Source organism: Bufo gargarizans, chromosome 9 (genome assembly GCF_014858855.1).
Source record: "Bufo gargarizans isolate SCDJY-AF-19 chromosome 9, ASM1485885v1, whole genome shotgun sequence".
NCBI classification, from domain to species: domain Eukaryota; kingdom Metazoa; phylum Chordata; class Amphibia; order Anura; family Bufonidae; genus Bufo; species Bufo gargarizans.
In genome coordinates, this window is record NC_058088.1 from 144,471,631 (window position 1) to 144,491,735 (window position 20,105).

General features: G+C 48.9%; 1 protein-coding gene across 1 annotated transcript in view; it reads left to right on the forward strand.

Annotated features, from left to right (window-relative positions):
* Window positions 1-3,859: 3,859 nt before the first annotated feature.
* FAAH2 (fatty acid amide hydrolase 2) overlaps window positions 3,860-20,105 on the forward strand; it is a 123,803-nt gene continuing 107,557 nt past the window's right edge. The window contains exons 1-3 of the mRNA XM_044305911.1: window positions 3,860-4,326; window positions 13,821-14,040; window positions 14,131-14,340. Coding sequence (XP_044161846.1) covers window positions 4,150-4,326; window positions 13,821-14,040; window positions 14,131-14,340 — 607 coding nt within the window. The 5' untranslated portion in view covers window positions 3,860-4,149. The remainder of the gene's footprint in view (window positions 4,327-13,820; window positions 14,041-14,130; window positions 14,341-20,105) is intronic.

Genomic DNA, 20,105 nt, shown 5'->3' on the forward strand with positions numbered 1-20,105 from the left:
CCTCTTCACTCCGTTCAGCAGAGCAGCAGGTTACCTTACCAGCTTCAGACACGCCACCTCTTCACTCCGTTCAGCAGAGCAGTAGGTTACCTTACCAGCTTCAGACACGCCCCCTCTTCACTCCGTTCAGCAGAGCAGCAGGTTACCTTACCAGCTTCAGACACGCCCCCTCTTCACTCCGTTCAGCAGAGCAGCAGGTTACCTTACCAGCTTCAGACACGCCCCCTCTTCACTCCGTTCAGCAGAGCAGCAGGTTACCTTACCAGCTTCAGACACGCCCCCTCTTCACTCCGTTCAGCAGAGCAGTAGGTTACCTTACCAGCTTCAGACACGCCCCCTCTTCACTCCGTTCAGCAGAGCAGCAGGTTACCTTACCAGCTTCAGACACGCCCCCTCTTCACTCCGTTCAGCAGAGCAGCAGGTTACCTTACCAGCTTCAGACACGCCCCCTCTTCACTCCGTTCAGCAGAGCAGCAGGTTACCTTACCAGCTTCAGACACGCCCCCTCTTCACTCCGTTCAGCAGAGCAGCAGGTTACCTTACCAGCTTCAGACACGCCCCCTCTTCACTCCGTTCAGCAGAGCAGCAGGTTACCTTACCAGCTTCAGACACGCCCCCTCTTCACTCCGTTCAGCAGAGCAGCAGGTTACCTTACCAGCTTCAGACATGCCCCCTCTTCACTCCGTTCAGCAGAGCAGTAGGTTACCTTACCAGCTTCAGACACGCCCCTTCTTCACTCCGTTCAGCAGAGCAGCAGGTTACCTTACCAGCTTCAGACACGCCCCCTCTTCACTCCGTTCAGCAGAGCAGCAGGTTACCTTACCAGCTTCAGACACGCCCCCTCTTCACTCCATTCAGCAGAGCAGCAGGTTACCTTACCAGCTTCAGACACGCCCCCTCTTCACTCCATTCAGCAGAGCAGCAGGTTACCTTACCAGCTTCAGACATGCCCCCTCTTCACTCCGTTCAGCAGAGCAGCAGGTTACGTTACCAGCTTCAGACACGCCCCCTCTTCACTCCGTTCAGACACGCAGAGTTTGTTAGTGAGTCTGCACTGTGACTGTTGTCTCTTCTCTGTGGGACAGGATGGGGGAGGGAACTCTTCGAGCTGCTGCTGCTTCATGCTATTTAGTTGTTTTACTGCTTCATTAAGCAGTTTGCCTCCATGACACCTGCCCCCCCAATATCCTGTATTATCTCATCCTCATGGATCCTCTTCTGTCTCCTTTTCTCCCTCATGTATCCAGAGCTCTTGTTCTACCCTCCTATCTCCTGTTGCTGCCCTGCACAGACCTCCTGCCACTACTTATTGTATTAATCCGACTCAGAGCCCCTTCCACCTACTTGCTGTGTTCAACCCTTCTGTCCATCCAGGGCCCCGGGCCCCTGTTTTACTCCTCTGCCTCTCATTATGGTGGCGTCTGAACCACATTCACCATAAGGACCTTCTAACATCACAGGGTCATGTGACTGTGCCCCCCACCCCATACTGTGCTCCCTTATACCCTGTACAGTGCCCCTAGTCATTCCCTGTACTGTTCCCTCTTATACCCTTTTATCCGGTCACTGTATGGCGGTGGTATCCAATAACTGCATGGCCATAACTGTATCCCTTTTCCTGCCCACAACACCTTTTTTAGACATGGCATGAGCGGGGAAAAGATACAGATTGCGGTGCTAAGGACTATTGCACCACAATCTGTGTCAGAAATACGCCTAATATAGACGTATTTCTATATAATAAATGACCCCCTAATTGTATTATTTGGGGGTAAGGCTAATATCTTTATATTATATACATTCTAGTGTATTATACTGTGCCCTCTATTTCCCAGTAGATAAATGATCCTTGGGAAACACAGTCCTCACCCCTGACCACCAGGAGCAGGTAGCGCTCTGTCAGTACATGGCGGCCTCCCCTCTTCACCACGCTGCTCCGCTGTGTACTGGTTCTTATTCTGACACTAGCGCTGGGTTCACATCCTATTTGTGCCATCCATTTAATGTATACCAAAAATGTATGCGTTAACAGATGCCTCAGACTGATGCCGTACAGTGGCGCCCGTTCACCATACAATCCTCAGACTGATGCCGCACAGTGGCGTCCGTTCACCATACAATCCTCAGACTGATGCCGTACAGTGGCGCCCGTTCACCATACAGTTCCATTGTAAAAAAAAACTATACGTTAACGTACGCATTTTTTTACTGGACTCTGCAGGATACAAAAACGTGGAGTGCTGCACATTTTTATACATCAAACCAATAGCAAAAACGTGATGTGAACCCACTGGGGGGGCGTACTAAAATTTTCTGTGGGTCCCAGTCAGCTACATCACTGCACAGCTCCTTCTCTCCTCCAGGCCCGCTCCAGTCATGACGTGTTTCTCACTGCTGCAGCGGGCCTGAGGAAAGGAGCGCAGGGAGCTGCAGTTAGTGAATGACAGGACCGCCGGCTCCCCTGCGCTCCAGCAATGATAGGTATGTGAGGGGGCCACTGGGGGAGTCATTACACTGTGAGGGCCCCTTACACAGTATAATGACCCCCAGTGCCCCCATTCAATATAATAATGACCCCCCAGTGACCACCATACAGTATAATGACCCCCAGTGCCCCCTCCATACAGTATAACCACCAGTGTGGGGGCCACTGGGGGTTATTATTCAGAATGGAGGGTCATTGGGGATCATTATACTAAATGGGGGCACTGGGGGTTATTATACTGTGTAGGGGGCCCTCACAGTGTAATGACTCCCCCAGTGGATGAAGGGCCACTGTGGGTCATTATACTGTGTGTAGGGCCACTAGTGGTCATTATACTGTATAGGGGGCACTGGTGATCATTATACCGTGTGGGAACCACAGAGAGACATGTAAATGTAAAAAAAATACCTCAAGGGGGCCCACTGGGATTTATCGCCCAAGGGCCCACATGAACCTGAAGCCGGACCTGCTCACTTGACTGACCCTCACGCGCGATTCAGTTACAGGATCACGTTCGAGTCCGACGGTGCATGCGCCGCCTGTACAAGCGCGGTCCCGGCGACTGAGCCGGGTGTCAGTTACACTACATAGAGGCGGGGTTAGGGCAGGGGCGTTACAGCCTGGAATGAGGGAAGGGCTGCCCCCTTGACTTCAGGAGCTGGAGACAGGACTTTATAACTTGTTTTTTTCATGAATATCCATCCCAGGAAAGCGGCACAAGAATGCATTGAAACACAATGAGGATATCTATAAGGTACTGGTAATCGTTTATTATGTGAAATCCTGGTGAAAGGTTCGCTTTAAGGCTACTTTCACATTAGCGTTCGGGTGTCCGCTTGTGAGCTCCGTTTGAAGGCTCTCACAAGCGGCCCCGAACGGATCCGTACAGCCCTAATGCATTCTGAGTGGATGCGGATCCGCTCAGAATGCATCAGTCTGGCACCGTTTGGCCTCCGCTCCGCTCAGCAGGCGGACACCTGAACGCTGCTTGCAGCGTTCGGGGGTCCGCCTGGCCGTGCGGAGGCAAACGGATCCGTCCAGACTTATAATGTAAGTCAATGGGGACGGATCCGTTAGAATTTGACACAATATGACTCAATCTTCAAACGGATCCGTCCCCCATTGACTTTCAATGTAAAGTCTGGACGGATCCGTTTGCATTATCATGAACAAAAAAAAAGAATATTTTTTTTTTTGTTCATGGTAATGCAAACGGATCCGTTCTGAACGGATTTAAGCGTTTGCATTATAGGTGCAGATCCGTCTGTGCAGATACCAGACGGATCCGCACCTAAACGCAGGCTTGAAAGTAGCCTAAAAAGTCGAAAAAATATACGCAATTTCACTCCAGTGAGGACCATGCTTGTCTTATGAGACTTTTTAATAGAACATGCGACTTTTGTAAAGCTGCTACTGTCAAACCACATTTATTACAGTCTTAAAGGGCCGATCATGACTATAGCCATATGTGAAAGTGGAGCGCTGAAGTTTGTGAGGCCCCGCCCTTCGGATGACGTCACTCCGCCTCTTCCTGCAGCATCCAGTCCCTAGCATGGCCTCCCTGTGTGGAGTTCTGGAGTGTGGCGTAACTGGGCGAAGGTCATAAGCGGCCGTGCCCTCCCCGCCGAGCACCGACTCATTCCTGCGGCTGCAGTCTCTCAGCAATGTCTGTTTCTCACCGCGTCCTCGGCTTCGCATTGTGGGCGTCCTCCAGGTTACTCCTGGCCGTCATCCGCCTGATGTCCTTCTTCTCCCGGAAGCCCCCCTTCTTGTCTCCTCCGCGGGACCCCTTATTGCTTACCCCGGTCTCTGTGCTGGCAGAGAAGATACGGCGAGGAGAGGTGAGAGGTCACGTGACCGGCACACCCCAGGAGGTCCCGCACTGACAGGGCGCCCCCTCCTGTATGGGAGTCATAACGTTGTGCGTCCGATAAATAAAGAAATCTACATCCAGCATTATGGTGTAGGAGACCACCCCTAGCCCTGCAGGCTCCAAGCGGTCGGCTCACACCGAGGCTTTTTGTTGTTGCTGATTTTGGAGTGTTCTGCCTCAAAATCGGCTCCAAATCTTCTACAGAGAACATGGCATGGTGGAGGGGGAGGAAGGCTGTCCCTCCCCACCGACCGCCACTGCCACCAATGAGGATAGCTGTGAGGGGCTGTGGCCACTGTGCCACCAATGAGCATAGCTGTGAGGGGCTGTGGCCACTGTGCCACCAATGAGGACAGCTGTGAGGGGCTGTGGCCGCCACTTCCACCAATGAGGACAGCGGTGAGGGGCTGTGGCCGCCACTGCCACCAATGAGGACAGCGGTGAGGGGCTGTGGCCGCCACTGCCACCAATGAGGACAGCGGTGAGGGGCTGTGGCCGCCACTGCCACCAATAAGGACAGCTGTGAGGGGCTGTGGCCGCCACTGCCACCATTGAGGATACCTGTGAAGGGCTGTGGCCACCACTGCCACCATTGAGGATACCTGTGAGGGGCTGTGGCCACCACTGCCACCAATGAGGATAGCGGTGAGGGGCTGTGGCCACTGCCACCAATGAGAATAGCGGTGAGGGGCTGTGGCCACTGCCACCAATGAGAATAGCGGTGAGGGGCTGTGGCCACTGCCACCAATGAGAATAGCGGTGAGGGGCTGTGGCCACTGCCACCAATGAGAATAGCGGTGAGGGGCTGTGGCCACTGCCACCAATGAGAATAGCGGTGAGGGGCTGTGGCCACTGCCACCAATGAGAATAGCGGTGAGGGGCTGTGGCCACTGCCACCAATGAGAATAGCGGTGAGGGGCTGTGGCCACTGCCACCAATGAGAATAGCGGTGAGGGGCTGTGGCCACTGCCACCAATGAGAATAGCGGTGAGGGGCTGTGCCACCAATGAGAATAGCGGTGAGGGGCTGTGCCACCAATGAGGATAGCGGTGAGGGGCTGTGCCACCAATGAGGATAGCGGTGAGGGGCTGTGCCACCAATGAGGATAGCGGTGAGGGGCTGTGCCACCAATGAGGATAGCGGTGAGGGGCTGTGCCACCAATGAGGATAGCGGTGAGGGGCTGTGCCACCAATGAGGATAGCGGTGAGGGGCTGTGCCACCAATGAGGATAGCGGTGAGGGGCTGTGGCGGCTGTGCCACCAATGAGGATAGCAATTTGCCCAAATGCGACAATTAACCCCAGTATTATAGTCATTGGTGGCAGTGGTCTGCTCCTTCTCAGAATATTATTGGTGGTGCAGTGGCAGCTTCCGATCAGACCCCAGCAGTGAAATTGCGCAGGGCTCCGATTGGTTACCATGGCAGCCAGGACACTATTGAAGCCTTCCCCGGCTGCCATGGTAATCTCCCTGCTGCTGTGAGCACTATGCACTGGGCAGCAGGGACAGTGTGAAGTCCTATTCACCCTGATAGAGCTGTATTAGGGTGACTAGGACAAGGGTTCTAGCCCCTAAGGTGTCAAAAGTGAAAAAAAAACACCAAAATATTAAAGAGGTTCTGCACTTTTCTTCTGGATAGATCATCAGCTTCTGATCGGCAGGGGTGTACAGAGCTTAGCCCCGCCCACGCTAGTTGATACTAGTCGTGACGTCACTGGGCCAGCAGTAAACAGTGAGAAGGCCGCGGCGCTGCTGGAGCAACGCTGCCTTCTCAAACAGCTGATCGGCTGGGGTCCCGGGTGTCGGACCCCCGCCGATCAGAAGCTGATGATCTATCCAGAAGATAAAGTGCAGACCCCCTTTAAGTTTAAATCGCCCTTTCCAAATCTTACATCTAAAAATATAAACACAATAAAAAATAAATATATTATTTATCGCCTTGTCTCCCCCCCCCCCCCCCAAAAAAAAATAGCATAGGACTATACTATCTTTTTTTTTTTTTTTTTTTTGCGTGGTATCCTTTGCGTGGTATTGAGTATCGCAATACTTTGTGGAAGGAAAGCCTGAAGGTGGTGTGAATTTTGCCTTAAAGGGAGTTACCTGGGAATTTAATATCAGGTCATCCATGTGATGTCACCGTCCATCCATCACGCAGTGCTGGTAACCTGTGAAGAGACGGCAGGTCTTGGAGATGGGATATTGATGACCTGTACTATGGATAGTTCAATAATATCAAATTCCTGAATAACCCCATTAATCCCTACCCAACCACCACCGTACGTGTGTGGCAGAAGTTGGGTCTTCTCTGTTTTAAACAGCAGACACACGGGGCTAATGTCTGCGAACAGCGATAATGCCTTTCGTAGACATTTAACTCCTCAGATGCTGGTCAATTGTCTAATATTTGCTTCTTATAGACATCTGGGGTGAAATAAAAAAATTAAAGTTTAAAATTCTGTATAAACTAACATTTATTAAAATTCAACGTGAATGGGGCTGAACTGCATCTAGGCCACGTGACCGATGGTTGTGATGTCACTGGCCTAGGGTAAGGTGTGGTGCTCAGAGGAGAGCAGGGGACCCAGGTATTGTACCTCCACCAATTTGATGGTGGATAAGTCATCAATTGCAAAGAGTCAGATAACCCCTTTAAAGGGATGGTCTCAGTTATGATTTTCTTTAGGGATGAGCGAATCGACTTCGGATGAAACATCCAAAGATGATTTGCATAAAACTTTGTTCTAATACTGTACGGAGCTCCGAATGTATTGGCTCGGATGAGCCGAAGTTATTGCTTCGTGAAGTCTCGTGAGAGACTTCAGATTTCCTGAACTTGGGTTCGGTTTCAAGTCATCAGAGCGAATACATTCTAATACTGTACAGCGCTCCTGCTCCGTACAGTATTAGAACTAAGTTTTATGCGAATCGACTGCGGATGTTTCATTCGGAATCAATACACTCATCCCTAATTTTTGCCCCCGCGCCTTAGTATTTGATTGATAGGATGTCCAATTCCTTCACTGCTGGGCGCTTGAGCGTAGTCTCGTGCATGCGCAGGATCTCATGTGCGAGTGCCTTATCATTGAGCCTACCTCACAGTGGAGTGGAACAGTGCGCAGGCGCCAGCACTGCAGGGACACAGCACACGTGCAAGACTACGTTTGAGTGTCCAGTGGTGAAGGAATTGGAATTCCTATCGTTCAAACGCTAGGGGGCCGGAAAGGGGGCGGGGCACGCTTGACTTCAGGCGAGAAAGCCGCTGCCCTCTTGACTTCAAGACTGTTGTTTACATAGCATGGCCAGTTGAATAAATTTCAGACTTTTGGCGCATTGTACAGAAAAGACACAGACACCTTTTTATAATCATGCTACAGGCTGCAATAAGGTACTGCTGGCGGTATTAACATGTATTTTTTAGGTGACAGGTTCCCTTTAAGGCCTAAAACAGGCTGGTCACTAAGGCGTTAAATGCATTGCACTATAGCACAAGCATTTTACGGCAATAATGCCATTGTTATGCAAATGAACTTAGATGCAAATTATGTATTTCAGTGTATTAAATCTGTTCGGTTTCATTAATCGTGGTAAATAGCTGTTTATGGCAATAACGCCAATTTTATACAGGTGCACTCGGATGCAAATGAAACCATAGACAGAAACTTTATTGCCTTCCCAGCATTGTTATATATTGGTGTTGTGAGATTAATCGCCTTTTAAAGGGGTATTCCCATCGCAGACAATGGGGGCATATCGCTAGGATATGCCCCCATTATCTGATAGGTGCAGGCCCCACCTCTGGGACCCGCATCTACAATGAGAATGGAGCGAGGAAATAAATGGAGGGCGCACAGCTCATGCGCAGCTGCCCTCAATTTATTTCTATGGGGCCGCTGAAAATATCTGAGCGCTGGCTCGGCTATTTCCATCTGCCCCATAGAAATGAATGGTAGCAGGGGCCGCGCATGCACTGTGCGCTCCCATTCGCTTCTATGCAGCGTTTGGTTGTGGACGGACCCCGAGAAAACCGCTCTCCCGCTCTGTTCTTGTTGTAGGTCCTAGTGATATGCCCCCATTGTCTGTGATAGGAATACCCCTTTAACCCCTTCCCGACCTTTGACGTACTGTTATGTCATGGGAACCACTGAGTTCCTGCAATTTGACGTAATAGTACGTCATAGTGATCGTGCGGGCACCGGAGCAGTGCGCACGCGATCACTGCAGGGGCCCGGCAGTCCGTGGTAGCCGGGCCCCTGCTGTGTACGCCGGCATCGCTGTAAAAGCTGAAGCCGGCGGATTAACCCCTTCTATGCCGCGGTCCACGCTGACCGCGACATAGAAGAGGTTTGTGTCGGGTGAGGGAGAGCAGAGTCCCCGCGCTGCCTTAGCGGGGGACCCGATGTGACATAAAGCAGCCTGATGCCGTGCAGAGGCTGCCCAATGCCTTGCACGGCATCGGGAACTGCCTTCTACGGGAGCCGAGAAGATCCAGCCTCAGGCTGGGTCTCCTAGGCAACCTGTTAGTTTATTACACTGAGTCATACACTAAGGCCTCATGCACACGACGGGGTCCGTAGATCCGTGACCGTTTTTTCATCCGTGGGTCTTCCTTGATTTTTGGAGGATCCACGGACATGAAAAAAAAAGTCATTTTGGTGTCCGCCTGGCCGTGCGGAGCCAAACGGATCCGTCCTGAATTACAATGCAAGTCAATGGGGACAGATCCGTTTGACGTTGACACAATATGGTGCCATTTCAAACGGATCCGTCCCCATTGACTTTCAATGTAAAGTCTGGAGTTCTTTTATACCATCGGATTGGAGTTTTCTCCAATCCAATGGTATATTTTAACTTGAAGCGTCCCCATCACCATGTCGGATATGAGCTACATCGTGAAACTCAGATCCGACAGTATATTCTAACACAGAGGCGTTCCCATGGTGATGGGGACGCTTCAGGTTAGAATATACTACAAACTGCCTGGCAGCACCCGATCTCTTACAGGGGGCCGTGATCAGCACAATTAACTCCTCAGGTGCCACACCTGAAGGGGTTAATTGTACTATCATATCCCCCTGTAAGAGATCAGGGCTGCCAGGCAGCAGGGGGTAGACCCCCCCCCCCCCTCCCCAGTTTGAATATCATTGGTGGCCAGTGCGGCCCCCCCCTCCCTCCCTCTATTGTAATAAATCGTTGGTGGCACAGTGTGCGCCCCCCATCGCCCCCCCCCTCCCTCTATTGTAATAAATCGTTGGTGGCACAGTGTGCGCCCCCCATCGCCCCCCCCCCTCCCTCCCTCTATTGTAATAAATCGTTGGTGGCACAGTGTGCGCCCCCCCCTCCCTCCCTCTATTGTAATAAATCGTTGGTGGCACAGTGTGCGCCCCCCATCGGCCCCCCTCCCTCTATAGCAGTAACAACATTGGTGGCCAGTGTGCCGCCTCCCATCTTCCCCCCCCCCCCCCGATCATTGGTGGCAGCGTAGTTCCGATCGGAGTCCCAGTTTAATCGCTGGGGCTCCGATCGATAACCATGGCAACCAGGAAGCTACTGCAGCCCTGGTTGCCATGGTTACTTAGCAATAGTACAATAGTAGAAGATTCATACTTACCTGCTTGCTGCTGCGATGTCTGTGACCGGCCGGGAGCTCCTCCTACTGGTAAGTGACAGTTCATTTAGCAATGCGCCGCACAGACCTGTCACTTACCAGTAGGTGGAGCTCCCGGCTGGACACGAACATCGCAGCAGCAAGCAGGTAACTGTGAATCTTGTACTATTGCTAAGTAACCATGGCAACCAGGACTGCAGTAGCCTCCTGGTTGCCATGGTTACCGATCGGAGCCCCAGCGATTAAACTGGGACTCCGATCGGAACTCCGCTGCCACCAATGATCGGGGGGGGACGAGATGGGAGGCCGCACACTGGCCACCAATGTTGTTACTGCTATAGAGGGAGGGGGGGCCGATGGGGGGCGCACACTGTGCCACCAACGATTTACTACAATAGAGGGAGGGAGGGGGGGCGATGGGGGGCGCACACTGTGCCACCAACGATTTATTACAATAGAGGGAGAAAGGAGGGGCCCGATGGGGGGGAGCACACTGTGCCACCAATGATTTATTACAATAGAGGGAGGAAGGGGGGGTCCCGATGGGGGGCGCACACTGGCCACCAAGCTATTATTACAATAGAGGGAGGGGGGGGGGGGCCGCACTGGCCACCAATGATATTCAAACTGGGGAGGGGGGGGGGTCTGCCCCCTGCTGCCTGGCAGCCCTGATCTCTTACAGGGGGATATGATAGTACAATTAACCCCTTCAGGTGCCGCACCTGAAGGGGTTAATTGTGCTGATCACGGCCCCCTGTAAGAGATCGGGTGCTGCCAGGCAGCAGGGGGCAGTCTTGTACACAGTTTGTAGTGTATTCTAACTAGAAGCGTCCCCATCACCATGGGAACGCCTCTGTGTTAGAATATACTGTCGGATATGAGTTTTCACGAAGTGAAAGCTTAGATCTGAAAAAGCTTTTATGCAGACGGATCTTCGGATCCGTCTGTATGAAAGCAACTTACGGCCACGGCTCACGGACACGGATGCCAATCTTGTGTGCATCCGTGTTCTTTCACGGACCCATTGACTTGAATGGGTCCGTGAACCGTTGTCCGTCAAAAAAATAGGACAGGTCATATTTTTTTGACGGACAGGAAACACGGATCACGGCCTCGGCTGCAAAACGGTGCATTTTCCGATTTTTCCACGGACCCATTGAAAGTCAATGGGTCCGCGAAAAAAAACGGAAAACGGCACAACGGCCACGGATGCACACAACGATCGTGTGCATGAGGCCTAACAGGCAATGCATTACAATACAGATGTATTGTAATGCATTGCAGAGGGGATCAGACCCCCCAAAAGTGAATGTCATAAATAAAGTAAAGTTAAAAATTTTTTTAAAAAATGTGTTTTTAATAAAATTAATAAAGTAATAAAAAAAAAAAAAAAAAAGCCCCTTTCCCCTTATTTTATAATAAAACTGAAAAAACCCAAAACCCACACATATTAGGTATTGCCGCGTCCGTAATGACCGGCTCTATAAATATCACGTGATTTACCCTGTCCGATAAACACCATAATAAAAAAAACGGTGTAAAAAAAAATGCTATTTTTGTCACCTTACATCACAAAAAGTGCAACACCAAGCGATCAAAAAGGTGTATGCCCCCCAAAATGGTATCAATAAAACAGTCACCTCATCCCGCAAAAGTCCCTACCTAAGACAATCGCCCAAAAAAAAAAAAAAACTATAGCTATTATTGTGCTAAAGTGAATTTTTTTTTAAAAAAGTATACATATTAGGTATCGCCACGTCCGTCACAAGCAGCTCTATAAAAATATTACATGACCTAACCACTCAGGTGAACACCGTAAAAAAACAAAACGAAACAAAAAACTGTGAAAACAAAAAGCCATTTTTGTAAAATTCCATCACAAAGATTGCAACAGCAAGTGATCAAAAAGGCGTATGGCGCCCAAAATAGTACCAATTAGACCGACACCTCATCCTGCAAAAAATGAGACCCTACCTGAGAGAATCGGTCAAAAAATAAAAAAGCTATGGCTCTCAGACTTTGAGACACTGAAATATGATTATTTTTTGCTTCCAAACTGCTATTATTGTGCTAATTTTTTTTTTAAAAAGTATACATATTAGGTATTGCCACGTGCGTAACAATCTGCTCTATAAAAAAGTCACATAACCTTTACCCCGGTTAAACGCTGTAAAAATAAAAACGGTGCCAAAACATCCCTTTTTTTTGTTACCTTGCCTCACAAAAAACGTAATATAGAGCAATAAAAAATCATATGTACCCCAAAATAGTACCAATAAAACTGGCACCTTATCTGGTAGTTTCCAAAATGTGGTCACTTTTTTTGAGTTTCTACTGTAGGGGTGCATCAGGGGGGCTTTAAATGGGACATGGCATCTTAAAACCAGTTCAGCAAAATTTGCCTTCCAAAAACCATATGGCATTCCTTTCCTTCTGTGCCCTGCCGTGTGCCCGTACAGCAGTTTATGGTCACATGTGGGGTGTTTCTGTAAACCGCAGAATCGGGGTAATAAATATTGAGTTTTATTTGGCTGTTAAGCCTCAATGTGTTAAAGAAAAAATGGATTTAGATATTTCATCTCCATTTTCTTTTAATTCTTGTAGAACACCTAATGGGTTAACAAAGTTTGTAAAAACAGTTTTGAGTAACTTGAGGGGGGTAATTTCTACAATGGGGTCATTTATGGGGGTATCCACTATGTAGGCCCCACAAAGTGACTTCATACCTGAACTGGTCCTTAAAAAGTGGGTTTTGGAAATTTTCTTAAAAATTGTAAGAATTGCTTCTAAACTTTACGGCCTCTTTCACACGGGCGTTGCGGGAGCACACACGATTTTTCAGCGCGAGTGCAAAACATTGTAATGCGTTTTGCACTCGCATGAGAAAAATCGTGCATGTTTTGTACCCAAACCCGTAAACTGCTGTACGGGCACACGGCAGGGAGTAGAAGGAAAGGAATGCCATACGGTTTTTGGAAGGCAGATTTTGCTGGATTTGGTTTTCTGAACGCGGCCATATATTTTTTTTTTTTTTTTTTGCCGATCGTCTTGTGCAGGGGCTTGTTTTTTGCAGAAAGTGTTGAGGTTTTTATTGGTACAATTTTTGGGTACATAGGATTTTTTGATCATTCATTATTACACTTTATGGGGCAGTTTTCATTTATTTATTTTTACAGCGTTCATCTGAGTTAGGTCATGTGATGGTTTTATAGAGCAGATCGTTACGGACGTGACAATACCTAATATGTATACTTTTTCTTATTTTTTTTAAAGGGGTTGTCCACATACCCTTATTTTCACCCCGGCAGCCCCCCTGAGCCTAGCATCGGAGCATCTCATGCTCCGATGCGCTCCCGTGCCCTGCGCTAAACCGCGCAGGGCATGGGCTCTTTTGTTTTCAATAACACACTGCCGGGCGGTAACTTCCGCCCAGCAGTGTGTTCGGTGATGTCACCGGCTCTGAGGGGCGGGCTTTAGCTCTGCCCTAGCCATTTTACTGGCTAGGGCAGAGCTAAATCCCGCCCATCAGTGCCGGTGACATCACCGGGGTTCCTGTCAGCCCCATGGAGAGCCCCGGTACGTCACCGGAACTCCTAAAAATGCCTTTGCCCTGTGCAATTTAGCGCAGGGCAAAGGAGAGCATCGGAGCATGAACTGCTCCGATGCTCCTGTCAGGGGGGCTGTTGGGGTGAAAATGGAGGGATGTCCGGGTTCAGCTCTGAACCCAGACAACCCCTTTAAGTTTTACACATTTCACCATAAGTTTTTCTTCTTTCACCACTGAAACACATGAATACTCAGCTGTGTTCAGTGGTAATTTGTTTCATTTGCATTCTCTTTATTCTCTTGTCTTTCAGGTCAAGAGTAGTGTTGTTGTGCAGTCTTTTATATCTAGGATCCGAGAGGTGAATCCCATAATCGGTGCTTTAGTATATGATCGCTTTGAGGAAGCCTTACATGAAGCCAAGGCAGTTGATGACTTGGTGTCCTCTGGGACACAGGATGAGGCAACACTTAAAAAAAATTATCCTCTCCTGGGAGTACCACTAACTGTTAAAGAAGCATTTGCTCTACAAGGTAACATTACTTTTTGCCTGTAATGTTCAGTCTTTCTTTCCAGGTTTTTGGGGTACTTTACTTACACTATTTTGTGTATTGTATATGTAGGAATGCCACAGAGTTCTGGACTTCTATCTCGTCGTTCATTACGCTCTGAACATGATGCAACTGTAGTCTCGAGGTTGAAGAGAGCCGGAGCAATACCTCTTGGTGTTACTAACTGCAGTGAACTGTGCATGTGGTATGAGTCTAGTAATAATGTATATGGCCGGACAAGTAACCCATATAACCCGCAGCACATAGTAGGTGGTAGTTCTGGTAAGTTGCAAGTGTAAAGTTATGAGTATGCAAAAAACATTAACCAATGAAATATGAGTGGAACTAACCCATGTAAAAGTTTTCTGAAAAAAGACCTGCTGGCTTCCCCGACTTATAAGGATATTATGTCACTTGTTCCTTTAGACCTTTTTTCTGGGTGTGGTTTCTGGTTGCTCATAAGGCCTTTTTAAATGGGCTGATCATCAGGCAATCATCATGAAAGAACTGTTTGTTTCTGATAACTAAAAGAATTGTCCTTGGAGCCGACAGCCCCTGGCATCCTAAGATAAAAAAAAAAAAATCCCACTCACCTGGTTGTTTTCCTGCCCCTGCTCCATTCCTGGTCGCTTGCAGTGCCCGCAGGACCAGGAAGCAGCTTGGTTCTGGGACCACTGCGTCCAGTTATAGGCCTCAGCAGTCAGATCAGCTTGAACAATGCTTCACAGATGTTACGTAGTTAATATGGTTGAAAAAAGACATAAGTGCATAAAGCTCAACCAAGGAATAGGTGGGAATGTGAATTTTAGAAAAGGGGAGTGAGGCCCAGACTTACACACATTTTCATAAGCATTATTGTCATTTTCTTTTAAGAATTCATTTAAGCCTTTATATAAACTGTTCGCACAGATTGTCTAGCCCCCCAAAAAAGCTAATAACTAATCCCAAAATAATCAGTACAAACAAATTTCATTACTATATAAACAATGGCCGGCTCACAAATTAAAATGTAAAAATACAGTTTATTACACCAGTCACAAAATTCATGTCATGTAAAATATCTAAAACCTCTTTCTTTATTAATCTTCATATGCCTCATTAGTTCCTGGCCATATCGGTCCCTATAGTATTGCGTTACTCAGTGGGGCACAGTTAATATGGAACACTCTTGTAGCAGCAGAGGATAATCTATGTAGCAATTATTTGTTACAGCTCAGGAGAGGTTTTGCTTTGAACATGTAATGTGGACTGCGCTATAGCGCTTTTTACCAATACCAGGGTCTGTCAGCTCCGCCGTACTGCCTCAGGCAGCGTTAGATGTATTTGGCGTAGATGTTCAATATGAGCACGGTTTAGCTTTGTTGCAGTCTGTACTGTTAGTGCTTACTGTGGCGAGATAGATGAAATCCTCTAGGTATTTTAAGTTGCGATAGTGTTAGGTATAGCGATACCACACTGTACTATTCCACCAGACTCGTTTCTTCCTCAGTGAAACATAGGTACAGAAGTATCTTGTTTCATCTAAAATGAAGTGGCCAGTGAGAAGTTGCAGGACATGTCAAGGCACTGGAAAACACCCTGGCCTTGACCTGTCATGAAACTTTGCCACAGGCCCAACTATAGAAATAAAAAAAACTCCAATTCAGAATTGAGTCCTGAAGGCAACTAAGAACCAAACTCATAGATCTTTTGTGATTCGTGTCTTGACACCTCCAGTCTTTCTTCACAGTCTGGATAGCTGCAAATTTCAGTCCTGCTGGATCATTTGCATGATGTACTCCTACAGTAGGGTTGAGCCAATCCAAACTGTAAAGTTCAGGTTCGTACCGAACTTTAGGATTTTTGGACCCCGGACCCGAACATTTCAGTAAAAGTTCGGGTTCGGTGTTCGGCGCTTTTTGAAAGGCTGCAGAGCAGCCAATCAACAAGCGGTTAACTGTCTGACCTTAGAAGCCATCACAGCCATTCCTACCAATGGCATGGCTGTGATTGGCCACTGTAGCATGTGACCCAGCCTCTATATAAGCTGGAGTTGCGTATCGCTGTACGTCACTCTGCTGAGCTTATTGTAGGGATAGGATAGGAGAGGCTCTTTGCTCAAAATCTGAATCTAACTCCGAGATCTACATACATTGTGTTTTGTGGATGCAGGGCACCATTTTTTTTATCCTGCCCTGAGCCCAGTGACCGGAAAAAAAAATCACTTTAATAAGTTAGTTAGGTGGGTGGCGGCGGCTATTTTATGCAAGCTCAGTGCACCAGCACTGCATCTGAGCTTTTGGGACATTGAAAATACAATATATATATATATTTTTTGCAATATACAACATCTGGATTAGACAAGAAACACTATTTTCCTGATTTGGCAAGTTTTAAATTCAAGTTTAATATATACAGCTTTCATATTCTGTTCCCAAAAAAGACTGGATTAGTCAGTGTGCAATTTAAGCTAGAAATACACCCATCATTTTCTGGGGTTTTTAAAAACACACTTTTTTGACAAAAAAACACTATTTTCAGGCCTTGCAGCATCAGCACGTGTGAAATTACAGGCTTATATACTGCTGTCAAATTCTGTTATTAAACACCCGTTTGGGCAAAAAAATTATTAGTTGGCAGCCTTTGATGCAGATGTCATTGTGAGATACACCCTTTATACATTTGGGTTAGATTCAGATATTTGAAATACCGCCATTTGGTGCACAAGTCTTTTTAATTCAGGCCTACTGTGGGTCAGGCTGTGTGAGATACATCCTTTTACATACAGGGGTTTGATTCAGGTATTTGAAATAAAGCCATTTTGGGCAAACAAATCTTTAATTGGCGCCTAGTCTGGTTCAGGCCGTGTGAGGTACACCCTTTTCATACTCTCGTTCTATTCTACTATTAATTAAACACCCATTTAGGGCAAGATCCTAAATTCGAGAAATACGAGGAGAGCGTCAAATAAGGGACGTGGCCCAGGTCGTGGTGCTGGTGGAGCTCTTGTTGCAGGGAGAGGATGTGGTCGATCTGTGCCAGCTACACGCACAAGTGAAAACCCTTCCTCAGGTGCGAGTAGGAGACAGAACCTGCAGCGGTATTTGGTCGGGCCTAATGCTGCTCTTCGAATGGTGAGGCCTGAACAAGTACAGGCGATAGTAGATTAGGTTGCTGACACTGGATCCAGTTCCTTCACATTGTCTCCCACCCAGTCTCCTACAGAAAGGCTGCAGGTGCCAACTGTGGTCTATGTCAATCAGTCTTTCACCTCACCCCCTTTCAAATCAGCCAAGCAGTCTGAGCCCCAAGTCATGCAGCAGTTTCTTCTGCTTTTTCATGACTCTAATAGCAGGGTTTCCAAGGGCCATCCACCTAGCCCTGCCCCAGAAGTGGAAGAGATTGAGTGCACCAATGCCCAACCACTTATCTTTCAAGATGAGTACATGGGAGGACCATCGCAGCACGTCTCGGATGATGACGAAACACCGGTGCCAACTGCTGGGGCTTTTGAAAGTGTGCAGACCGACAAGGAAGGCAGGGGTGAAGACTGGGTGGAAGATGATGTGGAGGACGATTAGGTCCTCGACCCCACATGGAATCAAGGACATGCGAGTGACCTATGTAGTTCAGAGGAAGAAGCGGTGGTCGCACAGAGCCACCAGCACAGCAGAAGGAGCAGGGTGCAAAAGCGGAGCGGCCGTCCTCTAGACAGTACACCTGCTACTGCCCACTGCAGCAAGGGACCGAGCACACCAAAGCCAGCTTCAAGGAGTTCCCTAGCGTGGCAGTTCTTTAGACAATGTGCTGATGACAAGACACAAGTGGTTTGCACGCTCTGCAATCAGAGCATGAAGCGAGACATAAACGTTCTCAACCTGAGCACAATCTGAATGACCAGGCATTTTAGTGCAAAGCACGAGCAGCAGTGGAGTAGACACCTCAAAAACCAAGAAAGGTCTCGGGCTCCTCCTGCTTCCTCTTCTGCTGCAGTCTCTGCCTCTTCATCCACCTCTGGAGTGACAGTACCACCTGCCACCCCCAAACAGGATCTGCCAGCAACACCAACACCTGGGTCACCAAGCATCTCCACAATGTCCCAAGCGTTCAGCTCTCCATCTCCCAAATGCTGGAGAGGAAGAGTAAGTACCCCCACTACCCACCTGCGATCCCTAGCCCTGAATGCCTGCATTTCTAAATTACTGGCCTTTTAAATGCTGTCATTTCGTCTGGTGGAGATGGATAGTTTTTAAAGGCCTTATGGCAGTGGCTGTCCCACAGTACGTTGTGCCCAGCCACCAGTACTTATCCAGGAGAGCCATCTCTTCCCTGCACAACCAAGTAGGGGACAAAATCAGGTGTGCACTGCGCAACGCCATCTGTGGCAAGGTGCACCGGACTACGGATACGTGGACCAGTGAGCACGGTCAGGGCCGTTATGTCTCAATAACAGCACACTGGGTAAATACAGTGGCGACTGGGCCCAAGACGGATAGCAGATTGGTGCATATCCTTCCACCACCGAGGATTGCAGGGCGCTTCAGTTTGCCTCCTGTTGCTTTCTCCTCCTACTCCGCTTCCTCGTCCTCTACCAGCTCCTCATCCGGTCAGCGTAACACCTTCACCACCAACTTCAGCACAGCCAAGGGTAAACGACAGGCAGTTTTAAAACGGATCTGTTTAGGGGACAAACCCCACACCGCGCAGGAGCTGTGGACGGGCCTTGAACAACAGACCGATGAGTGGTTTGTGCCAGTCAGCCTCAAGACCGGCCTGGTGGTGTGCAATAATGGGCGAAATCTCGTAGCAGCTCTGGGACTAGCTGGTTTGATGCACATCCCTTGCATCGTCCTTGAATTTGGTGGTGCAGAGATTCCTTAAAAATAACCCCGATATGTCAGAGCTGCTGCATAAAGTGCGGGCTGTCTTTGTGCGCTTTCGGCGTTCTCACCGTGCTGCTGCTCGCCTGTCAGCGCTGCAGCGTAACTTCGGCCTTCCCGCTCATCGCCTCATATGCGATGTGCCCACAAGGTGGAACTCTACCTTGCACATGCTGGCCAGACTGTGCGAGCAGCAGCAGGCGATAGTGGAGTTTCAGCTGGAACACACAGGTGTGAGTCGCTTGGCGGAACAGCACCACTTCACCTCCAATGACTGGGCCTCCATGCGAGACCTGTGTTCCTTGTTGCGCTGTTTTGAGGACTTCACCAACATGGCCAGTGCTGATAACACTGTTCTCAGCGTTACTATCCCACTTCTATGCCTCCTTGAAAAAACGCTCCTGGTGATGATGGAAGAGGATGTGGCACAGGAGGAGGAGAAAGAAGGATCATTTCGTAGGTTTATCCGGCCAGGCATTTCCAAGTGGCTCCGAGGGTGGGTTCCTGCACCCACAGGTACACAATTGTCCATCCAGGGCACAGTACTGGAGGATGAGGAGGAGGAGGAGATGTAGGAGGAGGAACCATGTTCATAGCAGGGTGGCACCCAGACCAGCCCATGGCCATCACTGGTTCGTGGCTGGGAGAATACAGAGGACACAGACGATACACCTCCCTCAGAAGACAGCTTTTTGTTGCCTCTGGGCAGCCTGGCACACATGAGCGATTACATGCTGCAGTGTCTCCGCAACGACCGCCAAGTTGCCCACATTCTAACTTATGCTGATTACTGGGTGGCCACGCTGCTGGATCCCTGTTACAAGGACAACGTACCGTCCTTAATTCCGTCACTGGAGCGTGATCGTAAGATGCACGAGTACAAGCGCACGCTGGTAGACGTGCTGCTGGTGGCATTCCCACCTGACAGCGGGGGCACAGTGGAAGCACAAGGCGAAGGCAGAGGAGGAGGTCACCAACGCAGCTGGGGCACCGCCAGTACCTCAGAAGGCAGGGTTAGCATGGCCAAAATGTGGAAAAGCTTTGTCAGCACGCCACAACAACCAGCACCACCAGCTGATATGGATCGTCTTAGCAGGAGGCAGCATTTTACCAACATGGTGGAGCAGTATGTGTACACACGCCTAATCATACTGAATGACTGGTCTGCCCCCTTCAACTTCTAGGTCT